Here is a 27,673-nt window from a genome sequence, read left to right on the forward strand (position 1 = left end):
TTTTATTTCTTCTGTTTTAATGTCTCTGTAAATCACTTTGTCTTTGAATTGTACAAATAAACTTGTGGCCTTACGAGGATTAGAAATGGACTGAGACTTGATTTTACAGGTTTATCCTACAGTTTTAGTCCTGAAGTTAGAATTCAGGATCTGAACAGACAAAACAGCACCAGAGGGACGGAGAATACGTCTAAAAACAGAGTGAGATCCTTCAGTTTAAAGTAGGAAACGACCACACCCTGAAAGTACAACTGAGAGGCGAGAAATTCCAGGTAAAAACCAAACAAATGAGCGTAATGAGGTAATAATTCAGTGTTTTCAGCTCACTGCAGTAACACCACTTTCACTGACCTTTCTTTCAATTCAAACTCTCAGAAACGGCTTCATTTGATGCACACTCACCAAATATGACAGTTCAGGGGAACGGATTTAAAACCAGTGATCAAGCACTTTTTCCACCAGGCACGGCGTTAAACTGCCTTTTTATGCCACATACTGTACAGCTGTACATGTGCTGGAGTAGATTTGTTTGAGATAATGAAGATTTCGTATTGATTATCGGGTAAATCAGTTCAAGCCTGAGAGATCTGGGCCAGGATGTTCTCTGGTAAGGTCAATAACAAGGTGTTTGTGGGGTTTAGGCACCTGCTAGCTTTATTATAAGGCATCAAAGAGTCCAATAATCTATTGTCCTTGTGAATCCATGTAGCTGCTGTGAGGATTTCTGTTGAAAACCCCTGAGAGGCTGCATAAAAAGTACATCTAAAGCTTTTCCAAACCCAGCAAAGCCCAACATTATGATGAAAAACCAACAGATTAATTAGATAATAAGTGAATAAGAAAATTCACACAGCAGATTAAAAACACAAGCAGTCAGTTATCAATAATCTTTACACAGGACTAAGGCTGCATGATACTTAATTATTACGATAATAATACGACTTGTGAACTAATATGTCAGCAGACGGTGTTAAAATCAGGTGTAATCTGCACCCGAGCGTGCAGGTTAGCTGCAGATGATGCACTTAAGCAGGTAAAATGTTATCAGGTGTTATAATTGGCTTTGTTCTTAGACATTATGTATTCTTATTCTGTATTTTCCTAAATAACCTCTGTTCCCAGCTGGTACTTTTCCACTCTGCTCATACTGATGACCTTAAATGGTCCAAGACCTTAGAATGACATAAACAACTGGGTCAGACAGAACATCTCTATTAGGGCAGATAGGTCTGGTACATTAGATCCGAGCCTAAAACAGTTTTATCACATCCAAAGAACACAACAAGGACAGCAGCTGGCCTGATCAGGCCACTAAAAACTGGCCAATTATACTCTGACAAGTGTGAATACAACCTCTGTGAGATAAAGCTGAATATAAATATGAAATGTTTCCGGATATCGGGGCTCGGCCTGACGGATTTCCTGCAGAAATACTAATAAATACTTTATTTAATAAACGATTTCTCTTGTTCTTGGGCTTTCGATGAAAGAATCGGGCTAACAGCCTCAACGTGAGATGACAGCAGTCTGAAATACCTCCTGGCCGGTGATGTGGACAGTATTTATTCTGGATTCTGTCTGTCTCTCCACACTGGCTGAGAAAAGATGCTTCAAATACAAATAAAACTAGTCCCTTTGGGCAGAAATTTCCTCCGAAGTCTGGTTCTTTGGTTGCACTGCATTAAAAACAAACTCCAAACTCCATCTTTGGCTGAACTTAAAGATGTTTTTGTTGATGGATCAGGGACTGTGGGACTTGCCCTCAGTATCTCAGCAGTAAGGATCCAAGCAGAGAAATCACACGTGAGAACTAAACTAAGACCAAACTGAACCTTTTAGAAAACACGGGAAAAGATTCATTAACCAGGAGACACAAATTCAAACTCTTAAAAGCGGGGCTCGGATAATAGAGAGAAAGAGACACTAAGAGGGAATAAAAGGTACCTGAATGCAGCACAAGTGCTCGGCTGGAAACAGCATTCTGTAGACTGTGCTTTTCTACCAGATCCAGTGATTTTCTACCAGATCCAGTGCTTTTCTACCAGATCCAGTGCTTTTCTACCAGATCCAGTGCTTTTCTACCAGGTCCAGTGCTTTTCTACCAGATCCAATGCTTTTCTACCAGGTCCAGTGCTTTTCTACCAGATCTAGTGCTTTTCTACCAGATCCAGTGCTTTTCTACCAGATCCAGTGATTTTCTACCAGATCCAGTGATTTTCTACCAGATGTAGTGCTTTTCTACCAGATCTACTGCTTTTCTACCTGATCCAGTGCTTTTCTACCAGATCCACTGCTTTTCTACCAGATCCAGTGCTTTGATCCAGTGCTTTTCTACCAGATCCAGTGATTTTCTACCAGATCCAGAGATTTTCTACCAGATCCAGTGCTTTTCTACCAGGTCCAGTGCTTTTCTACCAGATCGAGTGCTTTTCTACAACATCTAGTGCTTTTCTACCAGATCCAGTGCTTTTCTACCAGATCCAGTGATTTTCTACCAGATCCAGTGATATTCTACCAGATCCAGTGCTTTTCTAACAGATCTAGTGCTTTTCTACCAGATCCACTGCTTTTCTACCAGATCCACTGCTTTTCTACCAGATCCAGTGATTTTCTACCAGATCCAGTGCTTTTCTACCAGATCCACTGCTTTTCTACCAGATATAGTGCTTTTCTACCAGATCCAGTGCTTTTCTACCAGATCCACTGCTTTTCTACCAGATCCAGTGCTTTTCTACCAGATCCACTGCTTTTCTACAGTGCTTTTATACCAGATCCAGTGCTTTTCTACCAGATTCAGTGCTTTTCTACCAGATTCAGTGCTTTTCTACCAGATCCAGTGCTTTTCTACCAGATCCAGTGCTTTTCTACCGGATCCAGTGCTTTTCTACCAGATCCAGTGATATTCTACCAGATCCAGTGCTTTTCTACCAGATCCAGTGCTTTTCTACCAGATCCAGTGATTTCCTACCAGATCCAGTGATTTTCTACCAGATCCAGTGATTTTCTACCAGATCCAGTGATTTTCTACCAGATGTAGTGCTTTTCTACCAGGTCCAGTGCTTTTCTACCAGGTCCAGTGCTTTTCTACCAGATCCAGTGATTTTCTACCAGATCCAGAGATTTTCTACCAGATCCAGTGCTTTTCTACCAGATCCAGTGCTTTTCTACCAGATCCAGTGCTTTTCTACCAGATCCACTGCTTTTCTACCAGATCCAGTGCTTTTCTACCAGATCCAGTGATTTTCTACCAGATCCAGTGATATTCTACCAGATCCAGTGCTTTTCTACCAGATCTAGTGCTTTTCTACCAGATCCACTGCTTTTCTACCAGATCCAGTGCTTTTCTACCAGATCCAGTGATTTTCTACCAGATCCAGTGCTTTTCTACCAGATCCACTGCTTTTCTACCAGATATAGTGCTTTTCTACCAGATCCAGTGCTTTTCTACCAGATCCAGTGCTTTTCTACCAGGTCCAGTGCTTTTCTACCAGATCCAGTGCTTTTCTACCAGATCCAGTGCTTTTCTACCAGATCCAGAGATTTTCTACCAGATCCAGTGCTTTTCTACCAGGTCCAGTGCTTTTCTACCAGGTCCAGTGCTTTTCTACCAGATCCAGTGCTTTTCTACCAGATGTAGTGCTTTTCTACCAGATCCACTGCTTTTCTACCAGATCCAGTGCTTTTCTACCAGATCCAGTGCTTTTCTACCAGGTCCAGTGCTTTTCTACCAGATCCAGTGATTTCCTACCAGATCCAGTGATTTTCTACCAGATCCAGTGATTTTCTACCAGATCCAGTGATTTTCTACCAGATGTAGTGCTTTTCTACCAGGTCCAGTGCTTTTCTACCAGGTCCAGTGCTTTTCTACCAGATCCAGTGCTTTTCTACCAGATCCACTGCTTTTCTACCAGATCCACTGCTTTTCTACCAGATCCACTGCTTTTCTACCAGATCCAGTGCTTTGATCCAGTGCTTTTCTACCAGATCCAGAGATTTTCTACCAGATCCAGAGATTTTCTACCAGATCCAGTGCTTTTCTACCAGATCCAGTGCTTTTCTACCAGATCCAGTGCTTTTCTACCAGATCCAGTGCTTTTCTACCAGGTCCAGTGATTTTCTACCAGATCCAGTGCTTTTCTACCAGATCCACTGCTTTTCTACCAGATCCACTGCTTTTCTACCAGATGCAGTGCTTTTCTACCAGATCCACTGCTTTGATCCAGTGCTTTTCTACCAGATCCAGTGCTTTTCTACCAGATCCAGTGCTTTGATCCAGTGCTTTTCTACCAGATTCAGTGATTTTCTACCAGATCCAGTGCTTTTCTACCAGATCCAGTGCTTTTCTACCAGATCTAGTGCTTTTCTACCAGATCCAGTGCTTTTCTACCAGATCCAGTGATTTTCTACCAGATCCAGAGATTTTATACCAGATCCAGTGCTTTTATACCAGATCCAGTGATTTTATACCAGATCCAGTGCTTTGATCCAGTGCTTTTCTACCAGATCCAGAGATTTTCTACCAGATCCAGTGCTTTGATCCAGTGCCTTTCTACCAGATCCAGTGCTTTTCTACCAGATCCAGTGCTTTTCTACTAGATCCAGAGATTTTCTACCAGATCCAGTGATTTTCTACCAGATCCAGTGCTTTTCTACCAGATCCAGTGATTTTCTACCAGATCCAGAGATTTTCTACCAGATCCATTGCTTTTCTACCAGATCCAGTGCTTTTCTACCAGATCCAGTGCTTTGATCCAGTGCCTTTCTACCAGATCCAGTGCTTTTCTACCAGATCCAGTGCTTTTCTACTAGATCCAGAGATTTTCTACCAGATCCAGTGATTTTCTACCAGATCCAGTGCTTTTCTACCAGATCCAGTGATTTTCTACCAGATCCAGAGATTTTCTACCAGATCCATTGCTTTTCTACCAGATCCAGTGCTTTTCTACCAGATCCAGTGCTTTTCTACCAGATCCACTGCTTTTCTACCAGATCCAGTGCTTTTCTACCAGATCCACTGCTTTTCTACCAGATCCAGTGCTTTTCTACCAGATCCAGTGCTTTGATCCAGTGCCTTTCTACCAGATCCAGTGCCTTTCTACCAGATCCAGTGCTTTTCTACCAGATCCAGAGATTTTCTACCAGATCCAGAGATTTTCTACCAGATCCAGTGATTTTCTACCAGATCCAGTGCCTTTCTACCAGATCCAGTGATTTTCTACCAGATCCAGTGCTTTTCTACCAGATCCAGTGATTTTCTACCAGATCCAGTGCTTTTCTACCAGATCCAGTGATTTTCTACCAGATGTAGTGCTTTTCTACCAGATCCACTGCTTTTCTACCAGATCCAGTTCTTTTCTACCAGATCCAGTGCTTTTCTACCAGATCCAGTGCTTTGATCCAGTGCTTTTCTACCAGATCCAGAGATTTTCTACCAGATCCAGTGATTTTCTACCAGATCCAGTGCTTTTCTACCAGATCCAGTGATTTTCTACCAGATCTAGTGCTTTTCTACCAGATCCAGTGATTTTCTACCAGATCCAGAGATTTTATACCAGATCCAGTGCTTTTCTACCAGATCCAGTGCTTTTCTACCAGATCCAGTGCTTTGATCCAGTGCTTTTCTACCAGATCCAGTGCTTTTCTACCAGATCCAGAGATTTTCTACCAGATCCAGAGATTTTCTACCAGATCCAGTGCTTTTCTACCAGATCCAGAGATTTTCTACCAGATCCAGTGCTTTTCTACCAGATCCAGAGATTTTCTACCAGATCCACTGCTTTTCTACCAGATCCACTGCTTTTCTACCAGATCCAGTGCTTTTCTACCAGATCCACTGCTTTTCTACCAGATCCAGTGCTTTTCTACCAGATCCACTGCTTTTCTACCAGATCCAGTGCTTTTCTACCAGATCCAGTGCTTTTCTACCAGATCCACTGCTTTTCTACCAGATCCACTGCTTTTCTACCAGATCCAGTGATTTTCTACCAGATCCAGTGCTTTTCTACCAGATCCAGTGCTTTTCTACCAGATCCACTGCTTTTCTACCAGATCCAGTGCTTTTCTACCAGATCCAGTGCTTTTCTACCAGATCCAGTGCTTTTCTACCAGATCCAGTGCTTTTCTACCAGATCCAGTCACACAGGCACGATGGCCGTCTGAATAAAGGTGCACAAAGCTAACAGCCTACAGGAGGTGAGAAGTGGCCAACAAGCTGAGTGTGTAATTGACAGCAGCGAGTCGGTGTGTGCACTTAGCACTGAACCCGAGGGAGTCGTCTGGCAGGCTGTCAGTGAACTGAAGATGATGCACGACAACAGAGGGGCTCAGCAATAATCCAGGAATCCAGCGCCCACTGAAACCTCCATCTTTAGAATCTGTTGTGAAATTATTTGAACTCCTGAAAAAAAACTCAGATTTCCTTCATGGATTCAAGGTCGCGGTGCAAGCTTCTCTTCATGAATTCTCTTATACCTGCTCAGAATACCAAAGTTAAAAGGAAGAGCTCCCAGGGATGAGACAGACTGAGAGTAGATGGGGTGTGGAGGAAGAAAGGGGGATACCAGGAGGATGAGGCTTTGTGAAGATGAAAAGGTTGGACAAGGATTGTTTATTCCCACTTCTTTACTTCTGACTTTGGTAAACATGAGCTGGGTGGTGAGGGTGGAAACTGAATCAGAGGATGACGGAGGACGCGGGATACAAAGACAGACAGCTGGCAGAGAAGACCAGGCCATCATTAGTGGGAAAAGGTCAGCGTCCACAGGCTGGGTTTATTACACACATGGCAGCATGTCGGCGGGCTGCTGCCTCCGTGTTTGTTCCAGCAGGCAGGTGATGAGGTCAGGAGATAATGGTGTCAGATATAGTCTCGCATATGATGGGAGGAGTGATGCTGAAACAGCACACAAACAGAGACGGAGCCAGAGATGGAGCCAGAGACGGAGCCAGAGATGGGGCCAGAGAAGGAGCCAGAGATGGAGCCAGAGATGGAGCCAGAGAAGGAGCCAGAGCCAGAGACGGAGCCAGAGACGGAGCCAGAGACGGAGCCAGAGACGGAGCCAGAGATGGAGCCAGAGATGGAGCCAGAGATGGAGCCAGAGATGGAGCCAGAGACGGAGCCAGAGATGGAGCAAGAGATGGAGCCAGAGATGGAGCCAGAGATGGAGCCAGAGATGGAGCCAGAGACGGAGCCAGAGACGGAGCCAGAGATGGAGCCAGAGATGGAGCCAGAGATGGAGCCAGAGACGGAGCCAGAGACGGAGCCAGAGACGGAGCCAGAGATGGAGCCAGAGACGGAGCCACAGATGGAGCCAGAGACGGAGCCAAAGACGGAGCCAGAGACGGAGCCAGAGATGGAGCCAGAGACGGAGCCAGAGACGGAGCCAGAGAAGGAGCCAGAGACGGAGCCAGAGACGGAGCCAGAGACGGAGCCAGAGATGGAGCCAGAGACGGAGCCACAGATGGAGCCAGAGACGGAGCCAAAGATGGAGCCAGAGACGGAGCCAGAGACGGAGCCAGAGATGGAGCCAGAGACGGAGCCAGAGACGGAGCCAGAGACGGAGCCAGAGATGGAGCCAGAGACGGAGCCAGAGATGGAGCCAGAGACGGAGCCAGAGATGGAGCCAGAGACGGAGCCAGAGATGGAGCCAGAGACGGAGCCAGAGATGGAGCCAGAGACGGAGCCAGAGATGGAGCCAGAGATGGAGCCAGAGACGGAGCCAGAGACGGAGCCAGAGACGGAGCCAGAGACGGAGCCAGAGATGGAGCCAGAGATGGAGCCAGAGACGGAGCCAGAGACGGAGCCAGAGACGGAGCCAGAGATGGAGCCAGAGACGGAGCCAGAGATGGAGCCAGAGACGGAGCCAGAGACGGAGCCAGAGACGGAGCCAGAGACGGAGCCAGAGATGGAGCCAGAGATGGAGCCAGAGACGGAGCCAGAGACGGAGCCAGAGACGGAGCCAGAGATGGAGCCAGAGATGGAGCCAGAGATGGAGCAAGAGATGGAGCCAGAGATGGAGCCAGAGACGGAGCCAGAGACGGAGCCAGAGACGGAGCCAGAGACGGAGCAAGAGATGGAGCCAGAGATGGAGCCAGAGATGGAGCCAGAGATGGAGCCAGAGACGGAGCCAGAGACGGAGCCAGAGACGGAGCCAGAGATGGAGCCAGAGAGGGAGCCAGAGAGGGAGCCAGAGACGGAGCCAGAGACGGAGCCAGAGATGGAGCCAGAGAGGGAGCCAGAGAGGGAGCCAGAGAGGGAGCCAGAGATGGAGCCATAGATGGAGCCAGAGATGGAGCCAGAGATGGAGCCAGAGATGGAGCCAGAGAGGGAGCCAGAGATGGAGCCAGAGATGGAGCCAGAGAGGGAGCCAGAGACGGAGCCAGAGACGGAGCCAGAGATGGAGCCAGAGATGGAGCCAGAGAGGGAGCCAGAGATGGAGCCAGAGACGGAGCCAGAGATGGAGCCAGAGATGGAGTCACAGATGGAGCCAGAGACGGAGCCAGAGACGGAGCCAGAGAGGGAGCCAGAGATGGAGCCAGAGATGGAGCCAGAGACGGAGCCAGAGACGGAGCCAGAGACGGAGCCAGAGATGGAGCCAGAGATGGAGCCAGAGAGGGAGCCAGAGATGGAGCCAGAGACGGAGCCAGAGATGGAGCCAGAGATGGAGTCACAGATGGAGCCAGAGACGGAGCCAGAGACGGAGCCAGAGACGGAGCCAGAGAGGGATTTGATTGGTGACGGAATTCGAGGAATGCTTCATCTGATCTTTGTTTTTGTTAACGGCTTCTGATTTCTCGCTTGCATAATTCATACGACACGTCCTGATCAAAGGAGAGGAAGGTCGTCCCTGCTGGCTGGTGCCAGCTTCCTCCGGATCAATCCGTGCAGCAGAACCTCCATCTTTGAGACAGAATCTTTCCATCTCTGTCACTGCTTTGCTTTGGAAAACCAGCTCATGTTTTTTAGTCTTTATGTCAGTAAAGGTGCACAGATCATGGGGTTATTCTGTCAGAACCTGGAAATACTTCTTGAAAGCTTCTTCTGGAAGTAGCACCAAAGAATTTGGCTTTTTTTTTTGCTCTTTGGCTCCCCCTATATTTGTGGGATGTAAAAGCAAAGCCCTGCACATGCACAGCCCATGAAACAGGACAGGTGCAGGTGCAGGACGGGAAGCCAAAGCTGGGACCTGCTGAATCTCAGTCTGAGCAGTTTCAGGCCCCGACGGTTCATTTCAGAACGAGTCAGAAGAAAACATGGCTTTAAGGCTGAGTTTACTCCTTCTTGACTTCCTTCAAAGATCAGGCAGCTTCTGCAAACAGCTCGGACCATTTTCATGCTTTATTCTGGGCTGTTCCTCCCAGTTTAGGCTGCTCCGCTGTCTTTTTATGTCCTTCAAACAAATGTAAGTTGATGATCCTCCCTTGAACAGGTACTCCCTGGTTTTAGTCTCAGTATTTACAGCAGAACTTTCTTTCTTTTTGCACTTGCTTGGGTCTGTCTTGTAATGTTGTTTATGGTCTCTGACTGTTTTTCTCTGACTGAACCGGGGCCTTGTCCTGAATTATTCAGCCTTGCATCTGGGTTCTCTTCACAGAGGAGTTGAACTGTCAGACTCGAAGTTTAATTGTACTTTTCTAACAACGAGACATTTTGCTGGAGAACATCTGTGTCGGCAGTAAGTTTCAGAGGAAGAAGTGTGGCGCCGTCTGAGTTTAACTGAGCTCCAAAGATGATATGACCTCCTGCCAGCTGAGCTCTGAGTTTGAACAGGAGAGAAAGATCTGATCTCAGCCTAAAAGCCCTGCTGTCATCTTCTGTTTTGGGTGTTTTGTGACATATGGCTGATGGAGACAGAGGGACAGCAAACGGTCAGGGAGTGCAGGAGGGAGGAGATGCATGCAGAGGTGACTTTGCAGAAGACTCAGTGTTGATGGAGGGATGGAAAAATGAGAGTAGAAGACAGAGGAGTAGTACGAGAGGAAAGCTGATGCCTCATCAGCTCAGCAGAATATGATCAGCTGTCATTTCCTCAATCATTACTCGGTTCCCCCCACTTTCATCCACCTATCTCTGAATCAGCTGAGTCAAAGAAAGCTGCAGCTGTCTATCCTGCATCCATCACTGCCTCTGTCCATCTTCACAGTTTCCTCCCTCCTTCCAGGGAAATTAGAAAGCTAGCACACACACACACACATGCAAATGGACACACCCAAAGCCTTTCATGCAGACGCACACACAAAGAGGAGAATATTAAAGGAGGAAGAATCAATAGATTCATTTCCTGGCTCTGACAGAGGCTCATCCTGCACTCTTAAGCCTCACGGTGCACGTTGTGTGAGAGAGACTGAGTGAAAGAGGTGAAGGATAAAGCCGCTCAGGTTATTCTTGCCCTTGGGCAGAGCTGAGAAGGAGGGAATATTGTAGAAACACAGCTTCCTCTCCTCCTCCCTCCCCTCCGTGCACATCTTCCACCCAGAGTCCGGCCGACACAAAGCGAGTGGGGGGGTGAGGACATGTCAAGCTGTTATCTCCGAGCTTCCATTGTCGACTTTTCTGCCGACGCAGCGGGCTGAACCGAAAAGAGTGTGAGAGGAAGGAGGAGGAGGAGCTGCTGAGATGGAAAGCACCGACTGAAACCACCTTTCTCTGCATCCTCCGTCCAGCCTCCTTTCACTCCTCTGTCCTCTGTGCTTCCACCTTTCTCTGCATCCTCTGTCCAGCCTCCTTTCACTCCTCTGTCCTCTGTCCTTCCACCTTTCTCTGCATCCTCTGTCCAGCCTCCTTTCACTCCTCTGTCCTCTGTGCTTCCACTAACTGCTGCCCGATTCGCTGCTTCGAATCAAAGCCGAGGCAGAAGTCTGACAGGTGCTGTATCAGGTGTCACGGAGGCTTTCATCATCAAGGAGAGCACTTTCCTGGCCTCAAAGCACCTCTCTGATAACTGGTTATCAACAGGCTTACCTGAATGTGAACTCAAGGGACTTTTTTAATGACAAACTGTCTCCTGATATCATCAGATGAATGAGTAAAAACCCTCATGACAACACATTATAACACAATGAAGGCAGAGTAATAATCTGCCTAAAAGTAAGTGTAGAGGTTTTAAACAGGGCCAGGATTTAAATACAGCAGGATGTAGTTTCCATCTAAAAGGTTAAAGGTTAAAGGTCATGGCAGCACAGTTAGAAAAAGACTGAACAAGGATGGCTTGTTTGGAAGGGCTGCAGGAGAAAGCCTCTTCTCTCTAAAAAGAACATGGCAGCACAGCTTAGGTTTGCAAAGCTGCATCTGAACAAAGCTCAAGACTTCTGGAACAATGTCCTTTGGACAGACCAGAGCAAAGTGGAGATGTTTGGTCCTAATGCACAGCAGCACGTTTGGAGGAAACCAAACACAGCATATCAGCACAAACACCTCATACCAGCTGTCAAGCACGGTGGTGGAGGGCTGATGATCTGGGCTGGTTCTGCAGCCACAGGACCTGGGCACCTTGCAGTCATTGAGTCCACCATGAACTCCTCTGGATACCAAAGTATTCTAGAGTCAAATGTGAGGCCATCTGTCCCACAGCTAAAGCTGGGCTGAAACTGGCTCATCAACAGGACAAAGATCCCAAACACAGCAGCATCTATGACTGGCAAAAAACTTACTACAGAAAATCACTCTCAAGGAGGAAATCATCAATAAACAAGATCTGTGATACTTATACTTTGGTTACTTTGGAGGCTCGAAAGACAAATTCAACACACTGGCAACGAGACTAAATACACCTGAGGAACCGAGGGGAACAGGTGGAAACACTTTGGGAATCAGGGAAGACGATGAGACGCATGACACGGGAGGAAGGGCAAGTTACCTGAAACGAGAGGAGTTGTTAATTTCAAAATAAAACAGGAAGTGACAAGATGAGATACAAAAACCTAAGAGCCTCTGTGAGACCTGACAGACGCGAGGTGTTTGATGGAGAGTCAGCTTCATAGAGAGTTTTGAATGGTGTGAATCAGCTGTTGAGCTTTCAATGAAAATAAATCTACAAAAGGGGGATGTAACGAGATGTAGAGCAGAGAGGGAACTCAGCAGAGGGACTTTTATTTCCACAGGGTTGCGGGAATCAATGCTTTTGCAGATGCTGAGGTTCCTGCTTAGTTTTCTACCCATTTAAATATCCGTGCTTAGCTGAATCCTTTGATGCAGCTGCATGTCTGGCTGCTATGTGTGTGACAGAGGAGCCTTTCAAAGGCTCCATTCAACACTCACTTTCAATATTTTTGCAAAAAGGATGCATGCTGAGCACCATCTTGAGACCTGCTTTTTGTATTTCAAGGACTCAGAAAACCCTGCTCGCCATTTGGTGTCAATTAAGAAAAAATCTTAATTATGGGGACTTGTGCAGGACTAATCAGCATTTTTAATGTAAATTTACAGCTGTTATATAGAGCAAGACTCGAAAAAAACAAATATATTAACACCAAATTTAAATTGAAGAAGATCTGTGCTGCTGGCAAAGGTACGTCTGAACGTTTTCCATCGATTTAAAGTGATGTCAGGTGGTGTAATTAGGCCACATCACCAGAAACCATTCATTTTAATCAGGCATTTTAGGGCAGAGAAACACAAAGAGCAGGGCTCCTGAGGGCTCCTGGGGACCAGGACTGGGACACAATGCCTCAGACCATGGAAAAACACAATGTGCTGAACAGAAATATGGGATTTTATAGTATGTCTGATGGCTAAAGAGTCACATGTTGTTAGCTTTAAAAAGCTAAAGCTAAAGTTGTTTTGTTGATGGTGAAATCCAGCGAGACCTTCTTTCAAAGACCCCCGAGAAGAAAAAGAAACATTTCAGCATCTAGCAGCCAGAGAGAAGGATAAAGTGTAACAATGAATCTGAAGTGTTGCAGAGGGAAGTAAGAGCCTCAGCGTGTGGTGACACCATGTCAGAGCTGCTGCTGGCTCGGTCTCTGCAGATATCAGGGCCAGACTGCAGCGGCAGGGCAGCGAGCCGGAGTGGGCGTCATCCAGAGTATGTGGAGAGGGTGATTACTCCGCCAAAGAGCTCCACTTCTCCACGAGTCAAAGTCCTGCCGCTGCGCGTTAAACTGCAGCTCTGATGGATGGCAGCAAGGCCAGAAAAGAGCTGAAAGCGTGCAGAAAACAGCAATCACATGCAGATGGAGTACGGAAGCCTGCAGGGACAAAGGTTACAGCGATCCTCACGCTCAGATGATGTTGAAATAAGAAGGAGAAACTCAGAGAAGTTTGATTTGTGGTTTGGTAGAATCAGAAAAGCTAAATTACAGCAGGTGATTTCATTATTTAGCTTCATGTCACTGCAGGACGGAGTATTCTGCACATTTAGTTCCTGGTATTTATACAGACTTACTGTACAGAAAAGCTAAATTACAGCAGGTAATTTCATTATTTAGCTTCATGTCACTGCAGGGCGGAGCATTCTGCATATTTAGTTCCTGGTATTTACACAAACTAACTGTACAGAAAAGCATCTGGAGGAATGTAAGCTTGGGGCTCAGACACCCAATAACACCTGCCTCAAATACTCCTGAAAATACTCATCAAATAAAGTTCTTCAGCTTTATTTCTGTCTGTTTTACACTCAGAAATAGCAACAGCTCACTCTTATGTTATATCATTTGCTCTCAGCCTACATTGGACAGTTTTGAGTGATTTAAGACACTTAAATCACTTAAATCACTCATTTAAGACGCTTAAATCACAGCAGACAGAGATAATCTCCCTCCTCCATTCATGTACGTTTAGTTTTCACTTAATAAAATCAGTGGGAAGGAATTGAAAAGAAGATTTGATGTTAGTTTAGTTTCCTTGGCAGGGCAACTCTTATGAATGCAATTATCACGAACTGCTCTAATTTGGATTCGAATGAATTTGAGTTAATTTAATTATAACTGCACTGAGTTGGAATGTAACTTTAAAGTGCCTTGAGATGACTTTTATTTTATATAAATAAACTGAATTGAAGTTAAATGAATTAAAAGACCCACTAATTCAGATGCAGGGTCTCACCAGGAGTTACATACTTTATAAGCTCCCCATTAGAAAATGGTTCAGGAATCAGCTTTCTGCTCACTGTTAATAACAAGAATAACTTAATTAAAGTGAATCTCACCTCTTGTTTTGAAGGGATATGTGTTCCTTATGAATATATATATTTTTAGTGAGTTCGTGTGAAGTGAAGCCGGTTATGGGCCAGTTGTGAGCCAGTTGTGGGCCGGTTGTGGGCCGGTTGTGGGCTTGTTGTGGGCCGGTTGTGGGCCAGTTGTGGGCTTGTTATGGGCCAGTTGTGGGCCGGTTGTGGGCTTGTTATGGGCTGGTTGTGGGCTGGTTGTGGGCCAGTTGTGGGCCAGTTGTGGGCTGGTTGTGGGCCGGTTGTGGGCTTGTTGTGGGCTGGTTGTGGGCTGGTTGTGGGCTGGTTGTGGGCTGGTTGTGGGCCAGTTGTGGGCTTGTTATGGGCCAGTTGTGGGCCGGTTGTGGGCTTGTTATGGGCTGGTTGTGGGCTGGTTGTGGGCTGGTTGTGGGCTGGTTGTGGGCCAGTTGTGGGCTTGTTATGGGCTTGTTATGGGCTGGTTGTGGGCTGGTTGTGGGCTTGTTATGGGCTGGTTGTGGGCTGGTTGTGGGCTGGTTGTGGGCCAGTTGTGGGCCAGTTGTGGGCTGGTTGTGGGCTGGTTGTGGGCCAGTTGTGGGCCAGTTGTGGGCTGGTTGTGGGCCGGTTGTGGGCCGGTTGTGGGCTTGTTGTGGGCCGGTTGTGGGCCGGTTGTGGGCTGGTTGTGGGCTGGTTGTGGGCTGGTTGTGGGCTGGTTGTGGGCTGGTTGTGGGCCAGTTGTGGGCCAGTTGTGGGCTGGTTGTGGGCCAGTTGTGGGCCAGTTGTGGGCTGGTTGTGGGCCGGTTGTGGGCTGGTTGTGGGCTTGTTGTGGGCCGGTTGTGGGCTGGTTGTGGGCCGGTTGTGGGCTGGTTGTGGCCCAGTTGTGAGCCAGTTGTGGGCCGGTTGTGGGCTGGTTGTGGGCTTGTTATGGGCTGGTTGTGGGCTGGTTGTGGGCCAGTTGTGGGCCGGTTGTGGGCTTGTTGTGGGCCGGTTGTGGGCTTGTTGTGGGCCGGTTGTGGGCTTGTTATGGGCTGGTTGTGGGCTGGTTGTGGGCCAGTTGTGGGCCGGTTGTGGGCTTGTTGTGGGCCGGTTGTGGGCTGGTTGTGGGCTGGTTGTGGGCTGGTTGTGGGCTGGTTGTGGGCCAGTTGTGGGCTGGTTGTGGGCTGGTTGTGGGCCAGTTGTGGGCCGGTTGTGGGCTTGTTGTGGGCCGGTTGTGGGCTTGTTGTGGGCCGGTTGTGGGCTTGTTATGGGCTGGTTGTGGGCTGGTTGTGGGCCAGTTGTGGGCCGGTTGTGGGCTTGTTGTGGGCCGGTTGTGGGCTGGTTGTGGGCTGGTTGTGGGCTGGTTGTGGGCTGGTTGTGGGCCAGTTGTGGGCCGGTTGTGGGCCAGTTGTGGGCTTGTTATGGGCCAGTTGTGGGCTTGTTGTGGGCCAGTTGTGGGCTGGTTGTGGGCTGGTTGTGGGCCAGTTGTGGGCCAGTTGTGGGCCAGTTGTGGGCCGGTTGTGGGCTGGTTGTGGGCTGGTTGTGGGCCGGTTGTGGGTCAGTTGTGGGCCAGTTGTGGGCCGGTTGTGGGCCAGTTGTGGGCTTGTTATGGGCCAGTTGTGGGCCTGTTATGGGCTTGTTATGGGCCGGTTGTGGGCTGGTTGTGGGCTGGTTGTGGGCTGGTTGTGGGCTGGTTGTGGGCCAGTTGTGGGCCGGTTGTGGGCCAGTTGTGGGCCGGTTGTGGGCCAGTTGTGGGCCGGTTGTGGGCCGGTTGTGGGCTGGTTGTGGGCCGGTTGTGAGATCATTTTGGGCTGGTTGTGGGCCGGTTGTGGGCTTGTTATGTGCTGGTTGTGGGCTTGTTATGGGCTTGTTATGGGCTTGTTATGTGCTGGTTGTGGGCCAGTTGTGGGCCGGTTGTGGGCCGGTTGTGGGCCGGTTATGGGCTGGTTGTGGGCTGGTTGTTGGCCAGTTGTGGGCTTGTTATGGGCTGGTTGTGGGCCGGTTATGGGCCGGTTGTGGGCTTGTTATGGGCTGGTTGTGGGATCATTTTGGGCTGGTTGTGAGCCGGTTGTGGGCCGGTTGTGGGCCGGTTATGGGCTGGTTGTGGGCTGGTTGTGGGCCAGTTGTGGGCCAGTTGTGGGCCGGTTGTGGGCCGGTTATGGGCCGGTTGTGGGCTTGTTATGGGCTGGTTGTGGGATCATTTTGGGCTGGTTGTGAGCCGGTTGTGGGCCGGTTGTGGGCTTGTTATGGGCTGGTTGTTGGCCAGTTGTGGGCCAGTGCAGTCAGAATTGTCCCGGTGGATTTTTGTGACCCACTCCGCCCCGGCACCATCACTTGCAGGGCATAAAGTTTACACTTGCAGTCATTCTAATACACCCCGATAAGAAGTGAGGCACCACTGTAATAATAACAGTCCAGAGTTAAACATGAAATCACCTCAAATCTTGCTCCCAGCCGTCTGAAACGGTCTTACAGGTAGATAGAGGTCAGTTTCTGGAGGGCTGCTACACATAGTGACATTTTGCCATTTAATGTGTGTGATACAGGTATATTTAATCTAAAATGAACGAGGAATTAACACAGATACAGACAGAAGCATGTAAACACTCAGCTGTATGAACCCGAGGGGGCTGGGGCATGACAGCAGGACGCCTGGCTCAACAATCAGCTGAGTGTCCCAGTCAAAACGATTTCATCGCCCCCATTGCTCATATGAAATGATCCAATTGGACACTCTGAAAAGGCTCTCTCAATTTGAGGGCTAGAAAGTGGTCACTTGTGTGCCACTGGTCTCTGGTTAGAATGAGACTGAAGGCCATTGGACTTGTTTCAAACTGTCATCTGTCAGCCCTCAAAATGCTTCATAATAACACTCAATTATGCATTCTGGATGATGTTGCTAGGCGACAGGGCTGGCTAAGTGCTGGATGGGACCATCCAGCGGTCACTCAGAATCACGGGCTGACAGAGGGTCTGCACTTGAGCATCGAATATGCTCTGAAAGTCACATCTGGTGATTAGAAAGCAGCCATTAAGCTGCCGAGTGGACAGTTGGGAAGAAGTTTCCAAAGTTCAGCTGCGGCTCTTTGAAATGCACCACTGTACTTCCCAGCTGTCTCACTTGCTTTATTGTAACTTTTACATATTTAGAGAGTCTTTTTTTCCTCCAACTTAACCACTTGGCTTTTCCTTTTATGTAAAATTCAAGTGTCGCTGCAGCGATTCTTTACATTTTTCTTTATTATATGAAGGCAGAAAGTTACTGCTTCACATTAATCTTAATGTTCCGTCTTGTTCTCCTCATTAGACTTCGTTTTCTTTCTTTGATCTCTATTACTTTCTGCTTCAGAGTCTCTTGCACACTCCCACTATCAGCTCTTTTTTTCCCCATATTAAGTTTTATGGCCTTTTTGCTATTCTCATTTCCCAAAATCCCACTTTTCTTTGTCTCGACCCGACTGCTGTGAGCCAAAGAGTAAAACTGCTGGGTGGATTTAAAATTGACAAGGACAAAACTGACTTAGCTCACTACCACTTATGATGATTACACATTACTTCCAGGTGGAAAGAGAAATGAAAGAGCTCCAGAACCGATCCGATGTCTGCTACCTGAACTCATCTTTTTCTTCTTTTTGAACACAGAACTGAAGTTACGTCGGGTCAGTTTATTAAATTTACTGAGCATCAGCTGCCAGCTGTCCTGCACACTGGGAAAATTGATCAATGTCATGTCTTTTGTGAGATGCAGCAGTCAGTAAACATTGAGAGACCATGTCCACGCTTGCAGCTCCAGGAGAAACAACCTCAGCGTGTGCACAGGATGCACGATGTCCCGATCAATGCTGATAGGAGCCAGAGCTAATCCCAACAATGATGCACTGTATTGTATCCTCTGAGGCAGCTGGGATCAGGAGGAAGAGCTGGTTTGCGTTCGATAGGTGTCAGAATGAGAGACAAACCAGGAAGTGACCGGATATATATCATAGATATGGATGCAGCCCACTTCTACGTAGCATGCTAAATGCTAAATGCTAAATGCTAAATGGGCTGTATTCATATGGTGCTTTTCTAGTCCAGCTGATAACTTAAAGCTCTTTTCCAACACAAGCCAATTCAGCCATTTACACGCTCACACAGCTTTTCTTAGTCTGCACAGTCAGGCTACAAAGTGCTTTCTATCTATGGACGGATCAGAAGTAACACGGGGATCAGTGTCTTCCACAAAGAGATGTGGTCTGAAGAAGCCAGAGATTCAACCACTGATCTTCCTCTTGAGCAACAGCTGCTCAATTTTTTTCCACATCTGACACTCGAACCCATATAAAACAGATGTGGATGCAGCCCACTTCTACGTAGCATGCTAAATGCTAAATGCTAAATGGGCTGTATTCATATGCTTAAAGCTCTTTTCCAACACAAGCCATTTACACGCTCATACAGCTTTTCTTAGTCTGCACAGTCAGGCTACAAAGTACTTTCTATCTATCACTGGGATTCACACACCGATGGACGGATCAGAAGTAACACGGGGATCAGTGTCTTCCACAAAGAGATGTGGTCTGAGGAAGCCAGAGATTCAACCACTGATCTTCCTCTTGAGCAACAGCTGCTCATTTTTTTCCACATCTGGCACTCGAACCCATACCAAATGCATGTGGATGCAGTCCTAAATATGACAAAGAAGACCCAGGAATGCCGAGCAGCTAAAGTATCAGGTGAGAACGGACCAACTTTCCACCCCCCGTCTTACCTGTATATGAGGATGTCGTCTGTGGAGCTGTTGTACTGGATCTGGTACATGCGGACGCCTGGTATGTGGTTCTGAGGAGGCCATCGGATGGTGGCAGAGCTGGAAGTTACATCCGACACGCTGACCCTCTGCTGGTCGGACCGGGCGTGGCCTCCACTAACGTTGGATTTGATGGAGGTGGGGATGTCTGAGGGCCCCGGGTCAGGGTCCAGTTTGGGATCAAAGTGCGGAGAAGGGTTGACGACTAATTCAACGGGAGCAGTGGCCTCGCCGGCGGCGTTCGATGCTATGCATGTGAACTTTCCAGAATCCTTAAAGACAGGAAAAGAAAAGAGGAGGGCAAACATTTATACACATCTCGGTCCTATCAATGCAAATTATGCTGAAATTACCCATCATAAGGTTCATTAAATCGATTATTAAGTAACACTTAAACAAATGATTTGTGGTTATGATGCAGTGAAAAAAGAGAGCATCATCAGTTACCGGCACCAGAACAGGTTAGTTAGTTCTGCCAGAACTCCACCGGCTCAATGCTGCCAAGTGATGGGACCAATTCTTTTTAATCTCATCATAATAAACACCCAGATTTAAGATTTATTAGTGCAAACGTGCTCCTTTCAAATGGACCGATGCAGGTCGAGCCGCCCGCCTTCAGCCAGTCGTGCTGAGGGTTTGGTAGGTAGGCGTTTCTGTTGTGTTTCTTATCAATAAAGTGCCAGAACATCTGCTGCAGCAGCCGTTAGTTTCAGGATCTGTCGAGCAGCTAAAACAGCTCTCAGATCTGTGGCTGAGAAGTTCATGCAGATTGTAATCGCAGGTTAGCTTCAGGTGTGTCCAGGTCTTATAAATAAACTGTTCAAGGTTCTCGTTCGGTCTGTTTTCCACCCTGCAGATGATTCAAAGAGTAAAAAGACAGTATCTTGAGAGGTAAAAGTGTGCCAGTATGAGCACAACAGTCAGTGAGCTGGAAGTTTGCAGGATGTCGACTGTTTACGGCTGGAGGTGCAGATTCAAAGAGTTTAGAGTTTTATGAGGGGCCGTACAAGACATAATTCATTCTGGCCCTCTCACGCATATATTCTCCTTTCACACACATTATCTTTTTCTTTTACATTTATATATTTTCTTCAGATATACATATATTTCTTAAATGAAAAATTTAAAATAAATGTATATAAAAGGAGAATGTATGTGCGTGAAAGGAGAATATATGTATGTGAAAGGAGAATATATGCGTGTGAAAGGAGAATATATGTATATAAAAGGAGAATGTATGTGCGTGAAAGGAGAATATATGTATGTGAAAGGAGAATATATGTATATAAAAGGAGAATATATGCGTGTGAAAGGAGAATATATGTGTGTGAAAGGAGAATATATGTATATAAAAGGAGAATGTATGTGTGTGAAAGGAGAATATATGTGTGTGAAAGGAGAATATATGTGTGTGAAAGGAGAATATATGTGTGTGAAAGGAGAATATATGTATATAAAAGGAGAATATATGTATGTAAAAGGAGAATATATGTGTGTGAAAGGAGAATATATGCGTGTGAAAGGAGAATATATGCGTGTGAAAGGAGAATATATGTATATAAAAGGAGAATGTATGTGCGTGAAAGGAGAATATATGTATGTGAAAGGAGAATATATGTGTGTGAAAGGAGAATATATGTGTGTGAAAGGAGAATATATGTATATAAAAGGAGAATATATGTATGTAAAAGGAGAATATATGTGTGTGAAAGGAGAATATATGCGTGTGAAAGGAGAATATATGCGTGTGAAAGGAGAATATATGTATATAAAAGGAGAATATATGTATATAAAAGGAGAATATATGTATGTAAAAGGAGAATATATGCGTGTGAAAGGAGAATATATGCGTGTGAAAGGAGAATATATGCGTGTGAAAGGAGAATATATGTATATAAAAGGAGAATGTATGTGCGTGAAAGGAGAATATATGTATGTGAAAGGAGAATATATGTATATAAAAGGAGAATATATGCGTGTGAAAGGAGAATATATGTGTGTGAAAGGAGAATATATGTATATAAAAGGAGAATATATGTGTGTCAAAGGAGAATATATGTGTGTGAAAGGAGAATATATGTGTGTGAAAGGAGAATATATGTGTGTGAAAGGAGAATATATGTATATAAAAGGAGAATATATGTGTGTGAAAGGAGAATATATGTATGTGAAAGGAGAATATATGTTTGTGAAAGGAGAATATATGTATATAAAAGGAGAATATATGCGTGTGAAAGGAGAATATATGTGTGTGAAAGGAGAATATATGTATGTGAAAGGAGAATATATGTATATAAAAGGAGAATATATGTGTGTGAAAGGAGAATATATGTGTGTGAAAGGAGAATATATGTATGTGAAAGGAGAATATATGTATATAAAAGGAGAATATATGTATATAAAAGGAGAATGTATGTGCGTGAAAGGAGAATATATGTATGTGAAAGGAGAATATATGCGTGTGAAAGGAGAATATATGTATATAAAAGGAGAATATATGCATGTAAAAGGAGAATATATGTGTGTAAAAGGAGAATGTATGTGCGTGAAAGGAGAATATATGTATGTGAAAGGAGAATATATGCGTGTGAAAGGAGAATATATGTATATAAAAGGAGAATGTATGTGCGTGAAAGGAGAATATATGTATGTGAAAGGAGAATATATGTATATAAAAGGAGAATATATGCGTGTGAAAGGAGAATATATGTGTGTGAAAGGAGAATATATGTATATAAAAGGAGAATGTATGTGTGTGAAAGGAGAATATATGTGTGTGAAAGGAGAATATATGTGTGTGAAAGGAGAATATATGTGTGTGAAAGGAGAATATATGTATATAAAAGGAGAATATATGTATGTAAAAGGAGAATATATGTGTGTGAAAGGAGAATATATGCGTGTGAAAGGAGAATATATGCGTGTGAAAGGAGAATATATGTATATAAAAGGAGAATGTATGTGCGTGAAAGGAGAATATATGTATGTGAAAGGAGAATATATGTGTGTGAAAGGAGAATATATGTGTGTGAAAGGAGAATATATGTATATAAAAGGAGAATATATGTATGTAAAAGGAGAATATATGTGTGTGAAAGGAGAATATATGCGTGTGAAAGGAGAATATATGCGTGTGAAAGGAGAATATATGTATATAAAAGGAGAATATATGTATATAAAAGGAGAATATATGTATGTAAAAGGAGAATATATGCGTGTGAAAGGAGAATATATGCGTGTGAAAGGAGAATATATGCGTGTGAAAGGAGAATATATGTATATAAAAGGAGAATGTATGTGCGTGAAAGGAGAATATATGTATGTGAAAGGAGAATATATGTATATAAAAGGAGAATATATGCGTGTGAAAGGAGAATATATGTGTGTGAAAGGAGAATATATGTATATAAAAGGAGAATATATGTGTGTCAAAGGAGAATATATGTGTGTGAAAGGAGAATATATGTGTGTGAAAGGAGAATATATGTGTGTGAAAGGAGAATATATGTATATAAAAGGAGAATATATGTGTGTGAAAGGAGAATATATGTATGTGAAAGGAGAATATATGTTTGTGAAAGGAGAATATATGTATATAAAAGGAGAATATATGCGTGTGAAAGGAGAATATATGTATGTGAAAGGAGAATATATGTGTGTGAAAGGAGAATATATGTATGTGAAAGGAGAATATATGTATATAAAAGGAGAATATATGTGTGTGAAAGGAGAATATATGTGTGTGAAAGGAGAATATATGTATGTGAAAGGAGAATATATGTATATAAAAGGAGAATATATGTATATAAAAGGAGAATGTATGTGCGTGAAAGGAGAATATATGTATGTGAAAGGAGAATATATGCGTGTGAAAGGAGAATATATGTATATAAAAGGAGAATATATGCATGTAAAAGGAGAATATATGTGTGTGAAAGGAGAATATATGTGTGTGAAAGGAGAATATATGTGTGTGAAAGGAGAATATATGTGTGTGAAAGGAGAATATATGTGTGTGAAAGGAGAATATATGTGTTTGAAAGGAGAATATATGCGTGTGAAAGGAGAATATATGTGTGTGAAAGGAGAATATATGTGTGTGAAATGAGAATATATGTGTGTGAAAGGAGAATATATGCGTGTGAAAGGAGAATATATGCGTGTGAAAGGAGAATATATGTGTGTGAAATGAGAATATATGTGTGTGAAAGGAGAATATATGCGTGTGAAAGGAGAATATATGTGTGTGAAAGGAGAATATATGTGTGTGAAATGAGAATATATGTGTGTGAAAGGAGAATATATGCGTGTGAAAGGAGAATATATGCGTGTGAAAGGAGAATATATGTGTGTGAAAGGAGAATATATGTGTGTGAAAGGAGAATATATGCGTGTGAAAGGAGAATATATGTGTGTGAAAGGAGAATATATGTATGTAAAAGGAGAATATATGCGTGTGAAAGGAGAATATATGTGTGTGAAAGGAGAATATATGTATATAAAAGGAGAACATATGCGTGTGAAAGGAGAATATATGCGTGTGAAAGGAGAATATATGTGTGTGAAAGGAGAATATATGTGTGTGAAAGGAGAATATATGCGTGTGAAAGGAGAATATATGTATGTGAAAGGAGAATATATGTGAGTGAAAGGAGAATATATGTGTGTGAAAGGAGAATATATGTATATAAAAGGAGAATATATGTGTGTGAAAGGAGAATATATGTATATAAAAGGAGAATATATGCCTGTGAAAGGGCCAGAATGAATTATGTCTTGTACGGCCCCTCATAGAGTTTCCTCTTCCTGGTTACTAATACATCACGCTGGAGCTGAACCGCTGCAGTGAACCACAGCTGGACCGGTCAGTGCTGCAGGCTCAGACTGCTCACATTTCATTCCTGGTTATCACTGTGTTCTGAGCGGAAAGGCAGCAGCTTTACGCTGGGAGTGCATGGTCATGTGTTCAGTGTCAGGATGGTCAATGTGTGAATAATGAGTTACCGGGAGAGAGGTTACAATTCTCAGTTTTCCATGTTAAAATGTGGAATATTGACATGAAATGTGGGATATTAATGAGCTAACTTTTGTCAGCAGTAGATGATATCAGTCCCTGATGTAAGTTTACCGTCACCATGGCGACAGCTGGAGCGTATTCTCTCTATAAAGGCGTCCGTACCTTGACGGATGCCTTGAGGATGTCGAGCGAACCGTTCTCATAGCAGACGGTTCTGGACGTGTTTCCGATCAGCTTTCCATCAGGACTGACCCAGTGTGTGGACGGCTCGGGATCCCCGATGGACTTACAGCGCAGGCTGACCTCCTGACCCTCCATCACGAACATTTTGGAGGTGTGGCGAGTTATCATCGGCGGCTCACAAACGAACTCGTCCTGTTGGCGAAAAAGGGAAAAAAACCCCACAGAAACTCACCATGCTGACATAAGAGGTTCAAGCGTGTGGAATGCAGTGGAAGTAGAGCGCTATAAATAAGAATAATAAGAATTATTAGACAGTTAATGGGATTTAAAATGAATTTTTCATAGGAGACAAAAGTGCAAATTTGCACTCAACACAGTTTCTCTGCATGTGAGCTCTGACTAACTTCCAATGATGTGATCTTCCAGCAGCAGGGGAGCTCAGCTGTTTGCACACGAGGATTAGGTGATCTCAGAGTTTTTCAGCCCTTGCATTATTTAAAACCACCCACTGGGACCTAAGTCTGTGTAAAGCCAGCCAAAACCCTGGTGGAGTATTACTGCGAGGCTAAACAGGACCAGCCGAGGCTTAGCACGGCTTACTCATCATTCCCACCAACTCGGGGTCTCCAAACCCTTTCAGGGTGCTTCTCGGGTCTTGTTTCCAGCAGAGCTGATTGCTGACCTGATGACCGCTGAGCTGCAGCTTCAGAAAAACCACCACAGCTACTGCAGGTGTGTATTACATCCTCACCCTGAAGTAAACCCTGAAGCTGGGGGTAAAAGGCTGGGATTTGACCGGGCTACTTCCTGCTGAGAGCTTTTAGAGGAGCGGAGGGATGAGAAATAACTGCTTTTAAATGTTTTATGAGACTTATTCGCCTTCAGATGGACATCTTCAGTGATCACTGGAGCAGCTTCCGCTGGTTGATGGTGAAAATAGAGGCTCCCGAGCTTTCGGTGCCATTAAATCTGAGCATTAATGAGCTCAGACACTTCGCTGGACTGACCTCTTCACAAGGCTAATCCTATCATACTGATCCTACAGCACCAATGGGAGGTCCACACACACCACCCAAAGTCTGTCGGACATGTTTTCTTTTAAGAAGATGCCAATTAATCTCATGGCAAACCTCCACGAGTCGTAGCTCTCAAACAGCCTGGAGGGGTGAACTCCTGAAGACCTGCAGGTGAGGCAGAGTGCTTTGCACCAGCCGCTCTAGTTCAGTTATCTGTGGGTATCAGCTATGGCGTAACCACGCGTTCTTTGGGGGGGTCGTGTCCCCCCCCAACATTGAGAAAATACCAACCTGTCCCCCCCAATATACAGAAGAAAATATGTAAAATGCATGTTCTCCTTTTATGAACCCTGTCAAGGGATCGGTCTCTTGTTATGTCTTATTTATTTTCAGTTTATTTCCGTGTGTTACCATGGGAACGTAACGGCTGCGCCGCGGTCGCCGTTGTTGATGCTAACAGCCAATGAGAGTGACCCACCGGGCGCGCTTGCGTGTGTTACCATGGGAACGTAACGGCTGCGCCGCGGTCGCCGTTGTTGATGCTAACAGTCAATGAGAGTGACGTCACCGGGCGCGCCGCCGTCTCAGCAGCGGCTCTCCTTATCTTTACGTTGGACTTCTACTTTTGACGGAGCCGCTGCTCATCAGAGCAGATTGTACCAGAACAGGAAATCCAACACAGAATCAACAAAATAAACTTCCGCCCCCTTTCAAAATAAAAGAACTTAAAACAAAAATAACATTAGACTATTAGACTTTTCATTGTTAATGCACATTTTGAGACATTGACACAATAGAAATGAACCTGGACTTAAAAGTCCTCGGCACATTTTTTGTTAAAGGAAAAGTCTGTAATTTGTTACATCATTAGTTGTCCTTATTAAAATATTTCCATAAACATGCTTTGGGTATTTGGTCGTTTTCCATTGGAAGCTGTCCTATTTGCTACAGTACTACTGGAAGAGCATAATTGTAATTGGTAGGTGTGTTTAAGGTCAGTAAACAGTAAGCAACTAACCAAAACAAAGTGGGGGGGCAGTCACTGTCTCGGAGAAATTACACTATTCCTTTAGATGTGAACTTACATGGTCAATGTAGTCCTCTAAACTATGTTCTAAATGTCCAATTTTTCATATATAAATAAAAAATTGTAGATAATGCACTTAACAATTTTGTTTTTCTTGGACCCCCCCAATGTCTAAACCATGGTTACGCCCTTGGGTATCAGCAAAGAGATGCAAGCCAGCAGGTAGGATCAGGCCTGCCATTCTGCTCTGGGACCTGCTTTATAACGTCTGGCTTTTACAATATGACGGTCCTAACATTCCTCCGTATACATGCAAATGAATCGACTAAAGTATGTCCGGCTTTGTAACCCTGTTCTGTTGTTTCTACCTTCCTCTGTGGGAGATAACGGTGCATATAAGTACAGCTGAATTCCCCGTCTTTCAGCTACTTTAATGGTGGTTCTAACAGATGAGGCTGCAGCCTGGTAATGACCCCAACTTTGACACTTAATGGGCTGATTTTCTGTCCCAGTTTCTGCCAAAAGAAACGGAAAAATAAGTGAATGAGAGCAGCTTTTTTTGTGTTTTCACTAAAAGATGGAACTTTGCAGCATGAAAAGAGCAGCTATTCCCACCTGAGTCACCATCTGCCTTATCTGGGTGTGTTAGTCTGGTTTTGAGAAGCTTAATTTTGTGCGTTTTTGGGGGGACGGACATGTCTAGGTGCATTTTAAACACGAGAGAGACGTGAAGAATGGACGCCATGATGTGGGAACACATGAAGAAGAAGGATACCGATGTGCTGACATATAGAAACATGAGCAGGATCTTTAAAGGAAACAAAGTAAGCCGTGGACCAACAAAGTCTTTTGTGAGGAATTAGGTTGATATGAACATTTATTCCATTAGAATAAATGCAGAGCAGAGCAGAAACACAGCTAAACACTGACTTTAATGAGACTTTTCAGCTGGAAAACCAACCGAACAAAGCAACAGAAACCGTCACCTGACACATTATTTTTCCTCTTCAGAGCCTGTTTAACTGTGAGTGAACAAGCCTCAGGCTCCAAGTTTTACTTGTTCTCAAAGTCAGGTTTAGAAAAATGTCTTTTAAGGGTTAAGAGGCATCATTTAATAACTTTAATGCTGCTTCATTAGACACCTTAGACTCACACAGCGGCTGCTTAATATCGGAAACAAAGTAAGCCGTGGACCAACAAAGCTACTCCACAGTCTTTTGTGAGGAATTAGGTTGATACAGAACATTTATTCTATTAGAATAAATGCAGAGCAGAAACAACTAAACACTGACTTTAATGAGACTTTTCAGCTGGAAAACCAACCAAACAAAGCAACAGAAACCGTCACCTGACACATTATTTTTCCTCTTCAGAGCCTGTTTAACTGTGAGTGAACAAGCCTCAGGCTCCAAGTTTTACTTGTTCTCAAAGTCAGGTTTAGAAAAATGTCTTTTAAGGGTTAAGAGGCATCATTTAATAACTTTAATGCTGCTTCATTCACCTCAGACTCACACAGCGGCTGCTTAATATCGGAAACAAAGTAAG

At 44.8% G+C, this 27,673-nt stretch overlaps 1 protein-coding gene across 2 annotated transcripts in view; it reads right to left on the bottom strand.

Annotated features, from left to right (window-relative positions):
• Nucleotides 1-27,673, bottom strand: part of LOC140313902 (leucine-rich repeat and fibronectin type III domain-containing protein 1-like protein) — a 167,187-nt gene that overhangs the window by 37,590 nt on the left and 101,924 nt on the right. For both annotated transcript variants that reach the window (XM_072391888.1, XM_072391887.1), the window contains exons 6-7: nucleotides 24,065-24,277; nucleotides 18,847-19,157 (exon numbers count right to left, since the gene is read on the bottom strand). In XM_072391888.1, the coding sequence (XP_072247989.1) occupies nucleotides 18,847-19,157; nucleotides 24,065-24,277 (524 nt within the window). The remainder of the gene's footprint in view (nucleotides 1-18,846; nucleotides 19,158-24,064; nucleotides 24,278-27,673) is intronic.

Source organism: Leuresthes tenuis, unplaced genomic scaffold, assembly GCF_036924035.1.
Source record: "Leuresthes tenuis unplaced genomic scaffold, fLeuTen1.0.hap1 SCAF_9, whole genome shotgun sequence".
NCBI lineage: Eukaryota > Metazoa > Chordata > Actinopteri > Atheriniformes > Atherinopsidae > Leuresthes > Leuresthes tenuis.